A 19,659-nucleotide genomic window follows, 5' to 3' on the forward strand; every position below is an offset into this window, starting at 1 on the left:
AAATGTGGCATAGTAAAGAATATCGTGTAGAAAACTAGAAGTAAATATAGAAAAATGCATGGATCTTAAAAATATCAGATTTGGTTATAATGATTAGAAGTGTATATATATAAGTATATAAAATTTATATAAATTTAAAATATATATACACAGAACACTATTTTTCCTAAGTAAATATATAATAATAGCTAGCACATACTGCTTCTATTTGAACAACTGTTCTAAATACTTATGTTAACTCATTAATCCTCACAAATATCCAATGAAGTATATATTGCTATTAGCTCCATTTTACAAGAGGAAACTGAGCCGTAACAAGATTAAATAACTTGCCCAAGGTCACACAGATAATAAATGGTAGAGGCGAGATTTGAGTCAGGGAAGACCAGCTTTGGAGCTCAGGCTTTTAAATACCATGCTTAGTTTCAAACACATTAGACTCTGCGCTTAAGGGAAAGAGGAGGGCAGTGGGTGTCAAAATAAGGGATGAAGGGGAAAAGAAAATGGAATAATATAAGGCCTCCCATACACTAATAATAGCATAACACCACGAAAAAGAGTGGTGTGATTCACATGATTATTAACTCAATTCTTTGTACCCAAACTACCCAAATCATTAACCAACCAACCAACCAACCAACACAATAAACTCAGAAGTTTCTGTTGTCATGGGGGTAGCCTGTAAGCCGGTGGTTTTGTAATTATTTTTTCTATCTACCTCATGTTTCTGACTTTCATTTCATCAACTATTTTGCAGTCCTTTTTTGACCACTGTTTTCTGTTACTTTACTGTAAATATAATCTCCTGTCCAAAATATAAACTGTAGAATGCAGCTTCGCCAGCCATATCCTTGCCTTCTGCTTCCATCAGTACTGTGTAGTGATCATTGCCATAAGCACGGCACATTGCTCAAGTATTTTCCAAAAAGTAAAATTTAAAAATTAGATTTTGTTCAATATTTTAGTAAGTGTATTTTATGTTATTGTCATTCTTCTAGAATATGTAACCCATACATGGTGTATGCATAGTGATTCGCAATTTCAGAATATTCCATCCCTCTACTCTTTTATGTTAAATGGGAGATTATAGTTTTGTATGATTTAATGCTCTAAAATACTATTTTAGAGCACTTGTCTCCAACTGTTCTCCCAATGATTTTCTTTTTTCATCTTCAGTGCTGCAGCGTGAGGAAGAGCAGCCCATTCTGCATCACACATGCTGGGGAGCCATGCCCTTTGGCTTCTCCCTCTGCTGTTCTTTAGTGTCCTTTGTACCGACTTCCCTTTTGAAAGGACTGGCATCAGCCCCGGAGACTGGAAAACAGAGTTCTGGGCTGTATTCCATCTCTTTGCACTAAAAGTTGTCTGAGAGACAGGGACATTTTTCTCTGTTGCTTCCATGATAAATAGGGTATGTATTTCAATCACAGAATGCCACAGTAGGGGGGAAATGGAATATAATAAAAATTATATGAAGTTGTGTGATTCTTTGGCTATTTAACTGAAACAAAAAGGATAAAATGCAGGAAATGAGACAATGTCTGCCCCAGACATAGCAGCGTGTGGTAGCAGTGATTTTGTCTAATGTGAATACTGGGTTCATACCATTTTAAGCATTTTTTTTCATTAAGCTTCTCTCTCTCATTAGAAGCCCATTTTCTCTACGTGTAAAACAATGGAATTATTGCCCCAAAAGGCAAAGTGTTGTGCATCTATGTGCTAACTTTTCCAGAGTTAACTCTAAAAAAAGTACTAAGTAGTTTTTGAAATTAGACTCCACCATGCATCTTAATACATAAAAGAAAATGTGTATGTGTTTGTTTGGTGGATTTGCTTTTGATTTTGTTCATACTAAACAAAAATAATAAATTGAGCCTTTTTTTGTGAAGGGTGGGGGGATGATTATTTAGGAGATAGTTCCAAATGAACCAAAATATTTTATACTGTAAGAAAAATATGAGTTTCGAATTGGAATGAGGCATTAAAAGTTACACTTGAATTTCACTGTAAGTGAGAGATGTATAATTTAAAATCTGCACTCACTAGTAGTTTAATAACTAGAAGTATACTTTATGTAGTCTAAGAGGAGTTGGTGCTCGAAGGGATGTTGCACGTGGTTAATCTTTTTACTGATTTAGCTTTTTTTTTTTTTGCAAATTTCAACACCTTAGTACGGACACTTAGCCAGCACAGTAACAACAGCAGTTAGTTATGCTGATTTATGCCCGAATGGAAATTGTACTGAGTTGAGTTCTATTCCTAGTCTAACCACAACTGGACATGTAATTTTGATTAAATTTACTTCTTTATACCTGTTTCCTTATTTGTCAAATGACAATCTCTAAGTTCCTTGCAGTGCCAATATTAAATAATTAAATAATTCTATGAGTTGGCTAAGCACTTCTGCTTTAGAATCTGGTTAAGATAATTTGTTCTGGGCGTATCTATTTTGTTATGAACCATTCCAAGCAGCAGGAGTTGTAAGGCAGGCAAGAAGAACCAATCACAGAACCAAAGAACTAGTGGGTCTAACGTCTCCTGATTCCCATCCTCAACTGAGCCTTTTCTAAGCAGATTCAAACACAGTGCCTCCAAGGTACCAGTCGCAGTAGTGATAGAGGCTGAAATACAGTCTCTCTCTTCCTCTCCAAATGCCTCCATCTCACACACACACACACACACACACACACACACAGTCACAGGCACAAACATTCTAAGCCTCTATCTGTATTCTCTGCGGTGACCAGCATTCTTAGAGGGTAACATGACTCTTGGAGGTGGGGATTCAATTCTTGGTTGGGATCCATTCAGAACATGGATCCTGTTGTTCTACAATCAGATAATTGCTGCCACCACCATCAGGGGGTTTTCATGGTTAGATGGTCCAACTCCTACATCTTATGAGCTTCAGTGGTGGTTTTCAAACGTGGTTCATAGACATCCGTGTGCTGGCCACCCACAAAGATTTCACCGATCCACAGTATAATAAGGAAAATTAAAATAAAACTAAAATTGTTCAATGTAAGGAACTGATTTTTTTTTTACATTGTATCCTTCGAAACACTCAGATGTTAAAGCAATTTCTTCTTTTATGAAGTGCAAGTGGAGCGTAGGTTTAGTTCCCCCCTTCTTTCTTTCCCTTGCCTGCATCCCTAATTGAATTATTAGGATAGGCTTTCTCCATAAAAATCAAACAAAAAAAAGTGGGTCTGAAACCGAAAAGTTTAGGAGTCACTTGCTACTATAGTAGCAAGCATTTTCTTCGTTGAATTATTTCAAAGCAGTAAATATTCTAATTGTGTTAATATGTAGAATGATGTTCATAGTCTTCAGCTTCTCGTGGAGTAACAATTCTGTTCCAGGTTGAAAAAAAAACTGCCCCATATTTCTCAGGAAAGCACTGACTTCAGAATTCAGGACTGCTTCTTGTATATAAGCCACTTGGCTTTTTAACGTAGTTACCTCTTTTGGTGGTGGTTTTGAAACTTTTAGTTAAAGTAGCTGATATGGTTTGGATCTGTGTCTCCACCCAAATCTCATGTTCATTTGTTATCCCCAATGTTGGAGGTGGGGCTTGGTGGGAGGAGATTGGATCATGAGGTGGTTTCTCATGGTTTAACACCATCCCTCATGGTGCTGTCATCACAATAGTGAGTTCTAGTGGGATCTGGTTGTTTTAAAGTGTCTGGCATGCCCCCCCACCCTCAGTCATGGTCCTGCCATGTAAGATGCCTGCTCCCACTTTCCCTTCTGCTGTGAGTAAAAGCTCCTTGAGCCCTCCCGAGAAGCAAATGCTTCCACGCTTCATGTACAGCCTGCAGAACCATGAGCCAATTAAACCTCTTTTCTTTATAAACTACTCAGTCTCAGGTATTTCTTTATAGCATCATGAGAATGGACTAATGCAGTAGCCATGTATTCAACAAAGAATCCTGTCTTCCCCAAGGTAGTATGAAGTTAAACTCAGGAAATGCTAATTTCCCTTGAATCAAATGCATTGAGAACCCCTCTATGCTGGAACAAAAGTGACCTCTTGCAAACACGCATATAGACACACAAATCCAGCCTCCAGTGTGAGAGAATTAATGAAGCCCTCACCTGGGAATGAGTCATGTATCCATTACTCCTGAAGTCTGATGAAAGTGCTTGTTGCTTAGCAGCTGCCATCCTCTTTGAGAAGTACTGTACAAGGTCACTCAATAAAGTTTCATTATTCTTACTGAAGGAAGCCTGCACTATACATAACTGATGCAGGCAGATTACTATTGATAGCAGTTTTTTTTTTCAGAATGAATAAAACAAAAGGGAAAATGGTTAAACTAAGACTAATCAAGAATAATAAGATTAGGTACTGGAACACATTCAGGGAGAGTTCATTTTATGAGACCATTTTTTATAAGCTTCATCTTTCATTGAGATATATGGATACAGCAATAAAAAAATTTGTATTTTTAAAGTTAAACTCCCATTAATCATTAAGATTCTCAGATAATCTCTGTAAAACTTATGTAAGTAATAAAAATATAAGAGCAGAATAAGTATTCACTTTGGTGGGTGAAATAATAAAGAATAATTTTTTTAAAAAATTGGGTGCATTTTTAGATCCAAATATATCATCTTAAAATTAGTGTGGCTACATTTAAAAATATGTTGAAAAATTTGGATGTGAAAACTCTGACCTATTTAAAAGCAAAAACAGAAGAATAAATAATAAATGTAGAAACATGCTATTCTCCTAGATTAAAAGGTGGAATAACATAAAGATGTGGATCTTCTCAAAGTAATTTATAGTTCTAGTACAATTCCAATCAAAATCATGTCATATTATTACAGAGTTTCTAAACTTGATCTGGAGAAATCAACTGAATAGAGTAGCCAAAATAATTTTGTAAAAAAGTAATGAGGAAAGATGTTCTCTACAAAGTATCAAAATGTTCTGTACAGCATACAATTAACGAAAAAGTGTGCTTCTTCTGTTTGGTGTGAAAAGCAAATCTAGAATGGTGTCCTGGTGTAAACAATTCAACATGTGAAAAGATTGCATTGGAAGTAGTGGAGAAAGGTAGAGAGTATTTAATAAATAACGGGAGGAAAACTGGTCAACGATTTGGACAAAAACGTTGGGTTTTCACCTTGTACTTCTTACTAAAATAAATTTCAGAACTATTAGTCAAATACTAAGTAAACTATAAGATCATTCTCTATTCCCTTCCTTATTGTTTTCCTTCACACAACTTATCATTATCTCACATATATTTGCTTGTTTATTGACTCCTTTCTTTCCTAGACTGTGCACTCAGAAAAGCCAAGGCCTTCTCTTTCTGTATACTGATTTATCCTTAGCACCCAGAACACTTTGACACACAGGAGGCACTTGATAAATATTTGTCGAATGAATGAATAAAAACAATGAAAGAAGTCTTGCTCCCTTTTAAACTGAAAATCTTGGAGTGACAAAAATAAAACAAAACAAAGAAATTTAAAAAAAAAAACCAGGAAGAGTGTTTGCCTACATTTTATACATCAACATTATTACTATTTTTAAGATCCACAGACATCATATTTTGCTTCTTCTTCTCTCCTTCTCTCCCTGTAACAGACTTTAGTCAGATGTATTGGAGAGAAGAAAAGAGAGAAACATGTTTTATTTTTCCCTAAAACCCATATTCAGTAGTTTTATTTTTCTGTTACTCTTCTCAGGATGCCATTCTATTACGCATCAAATTTTCCAGGTCCGTTTTATCCTCTTTCTCCCATTAGAATGATACTGCATTTTTCTTATGCGAGGGCAGTGTGCTGTACCCACTTCCTTTCCTCATGGCTGAGGCTTGACCTAATTTCTTCATTATGCATTAAAATCCTGCAGGCTTCTAAGCACAGACAGCATGAAACTCACATCTAGCCTCATAGAGGGCTTCTTTGCATGATTTGAAAAGCACTTCCAAATCAGCTAAAAGGAGCTTAAAAATGTTGCAACAGAAAATATTATTCTTTCTTTGGGGCCATAAATTTTCATTGAAGAGGAGAAGGAAACAAAATTTGACCTACCGAGGGTGGGATCATATTCCCAGATGAACCGTTTGGTCAGAAATCTCACTACAAGAGCTGTGGAAGAAAAGAGCAACATTTCAAAAAATAATTTGTTAGTTTGCTTAGCGCACTTATCTTTTTAAGGAAAGCGAAATGCTCCACACAACCCTATAAATGCTTTATATTTCCTTGGTATGTAAAGCAAATAAATTTTTTTATGTTTATTCAAGTCATTTTCCAATTTCATATTATGGCCTAAAAACCATTCTAATATTTGAATGGGTTTATTGTGCATTAGTCAACAATTAGATTTGTTGCTTTAGTCACAAGTTTAAAAACAAAACAAACAAAAGTATAATGTGAAAATGCTCATGTATAAAATTTTTAGCAAAATGATGAATTTAGATATGAAAGGTCACAATACAGGTATCTGAAGTTTGAATATTGATAAGGATTGGCAAAGACAAGTTTAAAATGTGATAATTTTTAGTGTAATGAAAGATCACTAGCAGGTCATTTGCATTTTTAAAAAGTAGATATTCAAAATTAAGGATTTTTATTAGAGATCTGTGAAAACTCATCAAAAGTAGCACTGATAGAATACAGTCAGAGTCAGGTTCTGGAACTATGCTACGCAGTTTGCTTGCATGATCTCCTCAATCCTCACGTCATCTTTATGAGGCAGGTACAATGTTAATTCCCATTTTTCAGATGAGGAAACTGAGGCACTGAGGAGTTAACTCATTTAATTAAGCTTATCTAGTTAGTTACTGGCCTGGTAAGGATTTGAATCCAGGAAGTCTGTAACTTATCCATTGTACCAAACTGAATTTAAGTCCCAGGCCATCTGGATAATATTTAACTGGAAGATAGGCTGGAGAAAAGCACGGAAATATGTGGATTCTATTGTCCTTATAAATTGATGAGACATATGCCAAACATTTTCTTACACTTGTAGTATAGTTGAAAACAGTGGTTTTAAATTAAAAAAAAAAAATTGGAGCGGGATGTCAAAGGCACTTAAAAAATGGAATGAAACCATTGGATCCTTTTCCTGAAAAAATATACATACACACATTTGGCATATAATTTAGCAGGCTCATGAGCCCTCCATAGACCCCTGATGGCCTCCCAGGGATCCCACTGACCTTAATGAAAGATTCATTGTCTATCATATTTTACAGTTTTAAAATACCCATTATAATGTGTATTTTTATTTTTACTGAAATGCCATGAATGTAGCAGCCAAAAGATACTCCTTGAAGAAGTAAAACTAGTTAGTGGTAGGTCACTGTCAGTCTTTGCCTAGTCTCACTTTTAGGAAAAACAGAGGTATAATCTTCCTTCTGTAAAGTTTTATTTGGGAGATGTCAGTGTAAACTGCATGAGGACTTCGCAAAACAGAGCACAACGTGGCTTCTTGACTGGGGGCTGGAGATGGAAAGTACCAATGTTCTTTGTAATTACAGAGTGTGAGGCTGAATTCAAGCCAAAATATTTGCAGTGCCTAAAGTAGCAAGGCCACTGACCCTGTAATACTTCCCACAGTGACTGTACTTGTGGTTTTATCTGCAGTCTTCAGAGTCTGTCATTGTCACTCTCTTGAGACTGAAACTTTTATTTTTACATACAGGATGCAGTAAGCAGTAAACATATTTTTTCTTTTGTGCAATTAGCAACATTAATAAACACATAACAGCTTGCACGATTTAAAGAATTCCATCTTTTGTTTGACTATGGACTATGTAGATTTTTGTTTTGTTTTGTTTTTGTTTTTGACTCTCTCCCTCTGTTTTCCAGGCTGGAGTGCAGTGGTATGATCTCGGCTCACTGCAATCTCCACCTTCCGGGTTCAAGCGATTCTCCTGCTACAGCCTCCCAAGTAGCTGGGATTGCAGGCGTGTGCCACCACACCAAGATAATTTTTGTATTTTTAGTAGAGACAGGATTTCACCATGTTGGCTAGGGTGGTCTCAATCTCCTGACCTTGTGATCCACCTGCCTCGGCCTCCCAAAGTGCTGGAATTACAGGCATGAGCCACCGCGCCCGGCCAGACTATGTAGTTTTAACACCAAAGGCTGCAACCTAGAAAACTTAATTATCTGCCATGATGAAAAAATGAGCTTAATTTTTTACATGAGTGAAGTTTACAGTTCTTCAATTCCAAAACCATTTACATTTGAATCATTTCTCAAAATCTTTAAAAAATGTATTAGACAGTCCATCGGCTGTCAAAACCAAGTATACTGAACATAATTGAATCATTTGTAAATGCCTGGATCTCAGTTAAGAACCTTGGTTAGTGCCTGTGCAGTTATGCAGCAATACTTTCTGAAGCTGTAGAGTGGAAGAGGCAAAAGAACTCTAGAGTGCTAGATTTTTTGAGCATATATATGTATATGAATGCTCCAAAACTCAAAAAAGTTATAGATATTAACTATTATATATAAATATATATATTCAAAACAGTTGTTTAATTTATTAAATTTAAATAATATATATTCAAAATAGTTATATAATTTATTAAATTTAAATAATAAATATATATTCAAAATAGTTATATAATTTATTAAATTTAAATAATAAAATTTTATCCCAGTTGTATAATTTATTAAATTTATATAATAAATATTAAAACTTATTAAATTTTAATAAATTTATTACATTATTAATAAATTAATAATCTAATTTAACTATAATTAATGAAAATGGGTACCATAAAGATTGACCTAATTTCCTTTTGACTCCCTGCTCTCTCCATCCCAACTATCTTGAGCAAAGTTTGTCTTTTGAAGTAAAATGGTGGTATTGATTTAAGGCCTTGTTGCTCCAGAAGTTTTAAGGTTTGACATATTTGATTAGTAGTTACTGTTGAGTCTCTGCCTTCTGAAATATTTTATTTTCTTCCCATTGCCTTAACAACCCGTGCCTTTCCATTAAACAAGCCAAATGTGTCCAATGGCTAATGTAGGGAAGACTGTTTTCCTCCTTTTGCCTAATTTACAACCTACTTGGCTAATTCTTCATCATCTGTGGTTCTGTTTTAGTATTACTGGTACTATGAATTTTATGATTATTAATGAAAGTTGGTTGCTAACAAAATGGAAAATTTGGTAAAGAAAAAGTTAATCCAATAAAATATTTTTAAAAGTCACTTAATGTAATCATTCAGTGGCATGATATTCCATTCATAAGTAAGAGCTAAAAGGTAAAACCATTACATTAAGATAGTCACGTTATTTCTAAAAATTAACCAATCTATGCTGGTTACTCAAAATAATTCCTGACATCATTATCAAGAAGAAGCAGGCATCAGGAGTGCCAGATTTAGTTTCAGAATAATATTTTAAAATGAAAATTAATTAGGTATGATCTGTACAATAAATCAGCTTCAGCAAGAAATGAACTCTTCAAGGTAAATGTAAACTAACACACATGCTATTCCTTATTTAAGAGTCATATTCAAGAGAGATTCAGGCAAAACTTTCAAATGTTACCTTTCAGTATCATACTTGAAAAATGTGTCATTACTTTTCTTTATAGAATTCATGAAGCAACTTGATTAACAATGTATATAATGCAATTTTTTTCTAAGCTACTTAAGCATATGTAACCTCCTACACAGTTGTGATTGTTCTTTTCTATAGGTCTCCAGGCATACAGCTACTGCTATATAACAAATTCACCCCAAAACTCTGTAGCATACAACAATAAGTATTTATTATGGAAAAGTATTGGAAATTTTTTTTCCAGCTGGAAAAAGTATTATGTATTTATGGGACTGTTGTGAGTTGATTGCGTTGGAAAAATGTAACTAAAAGTGTTTAAAATGGCCAGAACAGATTTTTTTTTGGTTAGGAAAAGAATTTCTGCTCCAATTAAAAGTGCTTCAAGGAATATTACTCATCACCTTCACATCGTGAATACCTTTTGAATTTTGTCTATAATCCTAGCAACATACCCTATAAAGACCCTTGATTTAATATATGCTCTACAGCAGTACAACATTCATATAATAATGAAAACTTACTACAGATGTATATTAAGTGATTTATATCATTTTCATTCTGTAACCTGCAGTACCTTCACAAAAAATACATAGTTACTTTTAAGTTATGGAATCAGGTAACTTTAAAATACTTTTTAAGGGACTTCTACAAAAGTTTTCCAACTTTGGGACAATTCTGTCACAAACGGTTTCAAATATTTTGTGAAAAACAAAAATCTGTGTTATATAAAGAGAAGGCAAATGTGGATAATACTAGAACAACTTTAGTCCGTTATGGGTTGTGATATGTATATTTACCACTTGTTATCTGAATTATTTTTCCCATGTTGATTTATAATAAAAAAGTTAGAAATGTTAAAGCTTAAAAACTACATGAATAAATTATGATAAACTTACGTAGTATCCTAAGTATGAAACTTTTCAAGGTTGAGATGCCTCCAGGAGATAGAGTAGCTCTCTTCATTTCTCCTCCATTTTCATTTCATTATAGTACTTACAGCTTAACTACTTGACCTTACCTTGACCAGCAAAATCAGGAGGCAATGAGGTACATTACCAAGCCCACGTAAAATCAACACTAAATTGTTTTCAGTTTGATTTTTATGATCTATAGTTAAAATGTCATAATAAAGTGTTTAAAAAATAATGGAAAAGAGAAGAATGAGAGGATTTAATACAAAGTGGTAACTGTTTTCTCATTGCATTAAGCATGACCTCAATTTAAATAATATTATAAAATTATAATGGAAAAAGTTTAAAAGTAATGCAGTAGTGTTATTATTATTCATCTTCATTTAGTGTGTGCTCTATTCGGTTAGGCATTACGGTAAATATTTACACATGTATCTTTACTCTTCACTTCCTTATAGTGTGGAATATACGGATATGGATATGCATACAATGTATGTATATTGATGAAGAAACCGAAGCTCAAGTTGTTTACATTTCTTCCTAAAATGTGAGCCTACTCTTTCCTAGCCTCAGGATCTACATTCTCTTTTTACAGATAAGGGCTTTGCTACCAGGGAGCTTAAGAGTCTTACTAGTGTATTCCTCTATTGTCTAAACCCTTAATTTGAAAAATTCCATGGAGAATGTTGTATATACCATATATATATATATATATATGTATTTACACACATACATTTTTACACATATAAACATTCTTCCATTTGAAAAAAATGCATCATCTAGTCTCAACCTTTTTTTGTTACAAAAGAAAAAACTAAAAACCCTGGTGAAAATGAAACCTGAAATGTCTATTAAAATCTGATATTTTAGACATAAACTTCTGAACATTTATTATCCTCTTTTATTGCCTCGGTGTGGAGCACCAACACTATTCCCTTAATTCTAACACACATGATGTGCTAACACACACACAGACAATGTAATTATCCTCATGATACCATTTTGCTTCACCATCCTAATTTACTTGACTGTACATTTCTTACAGGGTCTATTTCTATTATTTTAAATATAGTGCAGGGATCATTACATATTTGGAATGTTCCATAAATACTTACAAGCTGATGTTAGTTTAGCTTAGCGCCCTTAAAAGCCCAAATAAACTAATAACTTGTCAGTATTTTAAGCAGGTAACCCAGAATGGAATTAAGTCAAAGAAAGGGGAAAAGAAACACATATTTAAAATGTACTAACTCACATCCAGATAGCATTTCTTTTTCTTTTTTTTTTTTTTGAGACGAAGTCTCTCTCTGTCGCCCAGGCTGGAGTGCAGTGTCGCAGTCTTGGCTCACTGCAAGCTCTGCCTCCCGGGTTCACGCCATTCTCATGCCTCAGCCTCCCCAGCAGCTGGGACTACAGGCGCACCCCGCCAAGCCCGGCTAATTTTTTGTATTTTTAGTAGAGACAGAGTTTCACCGTGTTAGCCAGGATGGTCTTGATCTCCTGACCTTGGGATCCGCCCGCCTGGGCCTCCCAAAGTGCTGGGATTACAGGCGTGAGCCACTGCACCTGGCCCAGATAGCATTTCTACCTGTGGTATCTAAAGCAGCATCCCCTCCTCTTTAAAGTCTTCCCTGGCCTTTCCAAGCCATTAATCACTCACCTGTGACATGAAATTGTCTTTTGTTTCTTCTCTGTTATATAATGTGTACAATTACCTTGTAAACATTTATTTATATTCTTGTATGTCTTAGAAATGGTGAATGATCTGAAATCAGAGATTAAGCCTTCTTCATCGTTATGTCCGATGGCTGGCATAGCACTTGACATATATGTGCCCAATAGGTATTTGAGAAATGAATGAGAAAACAATGAAAATTTCTTTAAGCTATGTGGCTCCACTATTGCTATTGTGCTTGGGTCTGTACTCTAGCATGTTTTTGTTACTTGAAAGACATGTTCTTTAAAGTGGAACTTTCATTTCTTGAAAATATATTGACCACTTCTCTGGTCAGATGCCAATCTGATCAACCTATATTGCAAACCTGATTGAGAAAGGCAAGACCCATCACTCTTACTCTCCTAGGCCAGAGAGGAATCGCTACCCCTGACCTCACACCACTATCAGCCCTAAATTTAACTCCAACCCTTAAGTGGTCAAAAGACTTCAGAGAAGTAAAAATGAGCATTACTCACAAAAATAGAGAAGATTCTACCCTAGATTTGTGGAGATAGTTTATTATTGAATGAATTAATTTTGTGGAACTAAGTATCCATTTATTAATCATATGAGTTGTTGGATTAAAGTGTATATGCTTTTAGAAAATGCCATTAGGTAAGTTTTAGCTGTATCTTAAATAAAAACATTACTGGGATTTCTTGAAGGTTAAATATCAAAAGGGGACTTAAGTATATATTAAATACTGACTTTAAGCTAATTTAATTTTCCTAAAAACTCTTAAGAGTAGAAATTAAGGTTCCCACTTTACATATAAGAAACCAAAGCAGAAAAGTGAATAAACTTGTCTAATTTACAAAGCGGTTAAGTGATAAAACTAATATGAACCCAACTCTGTTTACCTTAAAACCCGTAATTTTTCCAATATACAATACTTTTCCACTGTATTTTAATATTTCTGTGTATATGATATAATTCTACATGTTTGATTTTTTTTTAACGTGAGCATACATCTTATGGAGAAGCATGCTTGAGAAGGGAATATTTTGCTTGTGATTAGATTTATTCTTCCTTAGTGGAGAAAATATCCATGACCAGAAACCATGGCAACACAGAAAGAGAACATGAATTTTGTAAAGCAAGGAGAAAACTTTTAGATAAATAAGATTTTTGTTTTTCTCTTGAAAACATCTTTAAGAATGCTGTAGATGAGGAAAACAAGTATCTGAAGATGTAGGTGATGAAGCAGTATGCGAAAAGCAAATGATTTTTTATGAGTTTCCTCCATCATTAACAATAAAAACTAGCATACCAGGAACCATTTTAGGCAGTGAGGAAGTCAGCAAAGAAAATAAGATACAGTTTCTATTTATAAAGTGTTGTAAGTTTGCACCTTTGCATGTCCCAGGAAAAATATAAAGATATGTGGGTAATTTTGAATAGTATCGAATTGAAGTCCTGTTAGGATGTCTAGGATTCTTACTGCAAGGACTGGTTAAAAGGGAGGCCAGATTGAGGTGAGCTGGACTCACTCGAGTGCCTCACAGGGAGCAAAACTTGTGTTTTCCAGAAAAACTCTAGCAGATAAAATAGGAGTAATGTGTATGGTGTGTCAGCCTTATAATGGTTTGTCTTCCAGCTTGGGTCTCCCTAATAAGAGGCAATTCAGCTCCTTCTTCTTCCCTCCCTCACCTGCACCTGGAGCAATCTCCTGTCAAATCAAGGCTACAAATCGAATTTTCCAATTCCTTGTCCCCTGGGTCCAACACTTTTGGTTCTTCATACCTTGTTCCTGGGTCTTCTACCACCAACCCTCAAGTCCACGTTCTTTTTTACAGCAGTCCTTCCTCTCTTTTCTGTGACCGTTCTGGTCTCCTCCAAGAAATATGGGTCATTGTGCCTCAGAAGGAGGTGTGAAGTATGAGATCCCAGCACCGAGTGAGTCCCGGCCTAGAAAGCCACATGGGGACCATGACAGCTAGTTGAAGCTTCGCTTTCACAGCTGTTGGTGATGGCTGAGACCAAGATTATGCCAGTTTGGAATATTGGAGCCCTTAGTCAAAGGAGATGAAAAACTATTTCTGTACTGAAGAGCTGTTCTGGAAGGCAATGGAAATGAGCTGGATTGGAAATCAGATGTCAAAAAAAACCCTCAGAAAATTGTGTGATTTGAAATGTTGGATCTTTAAAAAAAGGGGCTCAGAGCAAAGATGTGTACACAAAAACTAGATTTCAGATATATTTGCTGATAATTGAATGCAATAATTTTCAAATGCTTATCCATTTTGATCTCCTATCAAATCTATCTCTCTTTCTCCACACATGTGACTTTCACACACATTCACTCAGTCAATAAATATTTATTGACCACTGTGCAAAGCACCAAAGAAAGCAAGACCAAGAGGATGCCTAGGCATGATATTAGAAATGACTTTATATTAAAGCTAAGCCATAAGCTGAGTCTTAGAAGATTGAAGCTCACTATTTTAGGAAGAGCATTTCAAGCAGAGAGAAAGGGTCAAGACACAAGAGAGCTAGTTCAGTTAGGAATCACATGTGGTTCAGGGTGGGTAGAGTGGCATGTGGGGGGAGCTATGTTGGTAGGGGGGTCAGGTTGTGAGGTTCTTTAGGGCCCAGACTATAAAGTAGCTCTTATGTCACATTAAGGAGCTTGGATTTTACTCTGAAGTTTTTGAGCATACAGGGGTTCTGAGTAGGAGAATGGCTCAATTTGATCTGATCATCTTGGGGACCGTTCATTGATTAGAGGTGGACAGCGAGGGAGAGGGATTAGTGCAAAGACTCCACATGAAATAAAAGTCTGGGGGTAGCATTATTCTTTGAGAATATAATGGGGAAACAAATTAAAAATGATGTTGTACTTGAACATGTTGAACATAAGACATTAAGGAAAGCATAATGTAGAGAATTGCCATCCATCCATTCATCCATCCTTTATCCTGCCATTCATCTGCCTATCTATCATACATACACAATTATTGAATGTTTATCATGCCCCAGGTACTGTGCTAGGCACTGCCCCATAAGCAGTGGACATCAAAGCCTGAAGCTGGAGGGAGTGATCCTTGCCAGAGTGCCACTTTCTGGTGGGTGGTGGCATGCAGTGGGCATGGTTAACATGGTCCAGGTAGATAGTTTAAGTAGAAGAGGACTTAACTTATAATTCTATTTTCAGATTCATCTCATGGTGGCATCTCTTGCTTTTTATGTTCTCCTCCACCTAAACTCCTCAGATGTTTTAGCTAAACTAAAAAAGTTAACAGATGAAGCCAGGGGACAAATATCTCTTCAGATAGTGATTATTTCTGAGGGAACCCTCTCCCTTACCCCTTATTTCACCTGTCCCCTTTCTCTATTCCCTGTGAAGGTCAAAATAATTTGACATTGAAAAAAAAACCATTTGGCTTTATAAAAAATAAAATTGAGCAATTTAATGGAAATTTAAAATGAATGCTATATAAAATGCATGCTTTATAATGCCAGAAGTTAAAATGAGAAGTAAATTAGTTCCAGATGGGGGTCTAGGGATTGCTTTTAAATTACTGTGTTTGCTTAAGCCTGAAAATTTTGACCAGTCTTGCATTCTCACAAAAATATCACTGAGAACACATCAGTTCTCTGTACAAATCATTTTTTAAGGCTACGTGGTATAATCTCCAAGAATTATTAGGGAAACACTTTTGTTTTTGAAAAAAAAAAAACAAGATCGTACATACCTTACTAAACAATTTTGGTTTTTCACCAACATTTTATTCTTTAAAGACTTAGACTAACAGAATTATTTAGCATTTCGAGTCTTGTGCTTTATTTAGCAAGTGAGTAAAAATATTGGAATATTGAAGTATTTGCATAAAAATCAAATGGTGGTGTTTTGTAATCTCTATTATATTTCCTATTAAGGTTTCATATATTACTTTCCCATTGTTCCTGAATTTGTTATTCTATATATAAACAGAAACATGGATGAGTAAAAAAAAAAAAAAAAAAAGAAAGAAAATCTAGCCTGGGAGTCTAGCTTCAGTGCATCTCAAGTTCTGAAAATTGACTTTTCTTTTTAACTTGGAAATGGTAAGGTAAAAGTTAATCTGATCCTGGTAATTTGGTTTTAGGCTGACACACGATGAGGGGAAAAATGGCAGAATCATTGCTTTTAATTCCTAACATGTTTGAAAAGCAGTAGAGATACTGGAATGCTTAAAAATAATGCAAAATCAAGAAAAATGTTAATTTTCCATAGAAAATTAACTTGTATAATTAAATGACACTATTTTGTTGAAGAATTTAAATTGAAAGTAAAAACAAGAGAAAATAAATTTGGAATATGGTAATCAACTGATTTGGTTTTATCTTTTTGTTTCGGGCTTGAAGGTTAATAGATCAAAAGGGTTTTGTGTCCAAGATTTCCAACCAGTTTTATATAAGTTGAAAAATATTATTTACGTTAATTTTAAAAGTGGTTATTAAAAAATAAATTACTAAATTTCCCAAGTCAGTGTTTTTAATTTAATAACTTATATTTCATTCCAAGTCATCATGCTTAAACAGAATTATTTGTAAGGTATTAAGCATTTTGTTAAGTTGTCAAGGGATTTGGATATAAAATTTAGATTTTCAATTTTTACTTTTTCTTGGAAAAAGAAATACTTATGATGTTAATGCTTAAATTTTTTTCCTACACTTATGTTACTAGGGCACATAAGAAATTGACAACTGAAAACATTTGGACTTTATTGTGGACATAAAAGTGACTCAGAGTGACTAAGTATCCCAGAGAAGCAGAGGAATATCTGGCATAATCCTCACTGGATGACCTCCTTATACAGATCCGAGGATCTTACAAGTTACTCTCTTCATCATGTCCTTTTCTCTAGACTGATCTGGTTTCCTGTCCATATGGACACATACAGTTCATTTGCAATTCCTAAACTGGCTGTGCCTACGGATTCTAGTCCAGGGGGAAAACCTCTAACAACAGGGTGTCTCCATTTGCAGCCCAAACACCACTCCAATGGCTACCTTTACACCCCATAAGAAGACAGGAAGCCTTAAACATGTGGAGAACCAGGGCCTGGTGAAATAAGGGTGTCAGTGGAAGGAATTATGGGTGTTTGAGCTGGAAAAGCACCCCCATTATGAAAAACTTATAAGCCAGCCTAAGAAATTTCCAATTATGTTTAGGATGCTGGGAAGCCATTAAAGTATTATAAACCAAAATATGACATGAACATCTTTTTGTTTTATAAACGTCACTGCTGTTTCATTGCCAAGATGAACTAGGAGGATGAAGGTAAGACTGGAGACAAAAGGCTTAGTTAGGAATCATTTTCAGTACTACAAAGGGAAAGAAAGTAGCACTGAAAGGTTTCCCTTTCACTCCTACCATTACTAAATGTGTCCAATAATAATTGGAAATATACAGTATGTGACCTATTTAAATTAGCTTCTTTTACTTTGCAATGCACATTTAAGGTTCATCCATGCCATTGCCTGGATTGATCACTTATTTCCTTTTATTGCTGAATATTCTATTGTATAGATATACCACAGTTTGCTTACCCAGTAACTAAATGAAGAACATCATGGTTGCTCCCAGGTTTTGGCAATTATGTTTTGGCAGTAAAGATGTGCATGCAGGTAACTGTGTAGACATAAGCCATCAAATCAGTTGGGTAAATATTTGGATGCGTGATGGCTGGATTATGGTAAGACTTTGTTTAGCTTTGTAAGAAACTGCCAAACTGTTTTCCAAACTGGCTTTCCCATTTTGCATTCCCATCAGTAACGAATGAGAGCTCCTGTTGTTCTACATCCTTCTCAGCATTAGAATATAGCTTTGTCAGGTTTTTGACTTTGGATTTTAGCCATTCAAATAGGTGTACTGGTGTCTTGTTGTTTTAACTTGTAATTCTCTAATTACACATGATATTGGGAATATTTTCATGTGATTATTTGCTATCTGTGTATCTTCTTTGATGGGGTGTCTTTTAGATCTTTGGCCCATATTTTATAAATGAGACGTGATTTTTTAGAGCAATTTTAAGTTCACAGCAAAATTGATCAGAAAGCACACAGACTTTCCATATACTCCCTGCCCTCCCCGCCCTGCCCCCCCAACACACAGCCTCCCCCATTATTCATATCCCACACTAGTGTGGTAACTTTTTTTTCTTTTCTAACAATTGATGAATCTACATTGATACATTATTATTACCAAAGTCCGTAGTTTTTACTATGGTTCACTCTTGGGGTTGTATATCCTGTGGATTTTGATATATATATAAAATGACATGTAACTACTATTATAGTATCATGTAGAATAGTTTCACTGTCTAAAAGTTCTCTGTGTTCTGCCTATTCATCCCTCTATTCTCCCTAAATCTTAACAACCTCTGATCGTTTTACTGTCACCATAGTGCTGCCTTTTCCAGAATGTCATATAGTTGGATCACGTAGTGTGAAGCCTTTTCAGATTGCCGTCTTTCACTTAGTAATATGCATTTAAGTTTCCTCCACGTTTTTTCATGGCTTGAGAGCTCCTTTCTGTTTAGTGCTGAATAACATTCCAATCGTCTGATGTACCACAGTTTGTTTATCCATTCATTTACTGAGGAAAAACTTAGTTGCTTCCAAGATTTGGCAATTATGAATAAAAGTTCTACAAATATCCATGGGCAGGTTTTTGTAGGGACATACATTTTCAGACTATTTGGGTAAACATCGAGGAATTTGATTCCTGAATCATATAGCAAGAGTACCTTTAGCTTTTAGTAAGAAACTGCCAAATGGTCTTCCAAAGTAGCTACACCACTTTTGATCCCCACCAGCAATGAGTGAGAGGTTTTCTTTTTGCTCCACATCCTCACCAGCATTTGGTGTTGTCAGTGTTTTGGATTTTGCACATTCTAATAATGTGTAGTTGTATCTCACTGTTGTTTTCATTTGCAATTCCTAAATGATACGTGATGTTGAGAATCTTTCCATATGTTTATTTGACATCTGTATATCTTTTATGGTGAGGTGTCTTTTCAGATGTTTTACCCATTTTTTTAGTTGACTTTTTTTCATTGTTGAGTTTTAGAAGTTCTTTGCCTATTTTAGATCACTGTCCTTTATCAATTATGTCTTCGGCCAATATTTTCTCCCAGTCTGTGGTTTGTCTTATGATTCTCTAGACAGTGTTTTTTTCACAGAGAAGTTCTTAATTTTAATGATTTGTTTAGAAATTATTTCTTTCATGCATCATTACTTTGTGTTGTATAAAAAAGTCACCACCATACCCAAGGTCACACAGATTTTCTCCTATGTTATCTTCCAGGAGTTTCATAGTTTTACCATTTACATGTAGGTCTGTGTCTCATTTTGAGTTAATATTTGTGACTGGAATAATATCTATATCCAGGTTCATTTTTTCTTTTTCTTTTCTTCTTTTTGCATGTGCATGCCCAGTTGTTCCAACATCATTTGTTAAAAAGACTATATTTTCTCCACTCTATTATCTTTGCTTCTTTACCA

General features: G+C 35.0%; 1 protein-coding gene across 4 annotated transcripts in view; it reads right to left on the reverse strand.

Moving 5' to 3' along the window:
- Nucleotides 1-19,659, reverse strand: part of RERG (RAS like estrogen regulated growth inhibitor) — a 113,867-nt gene that overhangs the window by 7,208 nt on the left and 87,000 nt on the right. For 2 of the 4 annotated variants that reach the window (XM_009247508.3, XM_054526887.1), the window contains exon 3: nt 6,049-6,105. The exons of the other annotated variants lie outside the window; for them this stretch is intronic. In XM_009247508.3, the coding sequence (XP_009245783.1) occupies nt 6,049-6,105 (57 nt within the window). The remainder of the gene's footprint in view (nt 1-6,048; nt 6,106-19,659) is intronic. 4 annotated transcript variants of the gene reach the window in all.

The sequence above is a fragment of the Pongo abelii genome, chromosome 10 (assembly GCF_028885655.2).
Source record: "Pongo abelii isolate AG06213 chromosome 10, NHGRI_mPonAbe1-v2.0_pri, whole genome shotgun sequence".
In the NCBI taxonomy this organism is placed as follows: Eukaryota; Metazoa; Chordata; class Mammalia; order Primates; family Hominidae; genus Pongo; species Pongo abelii.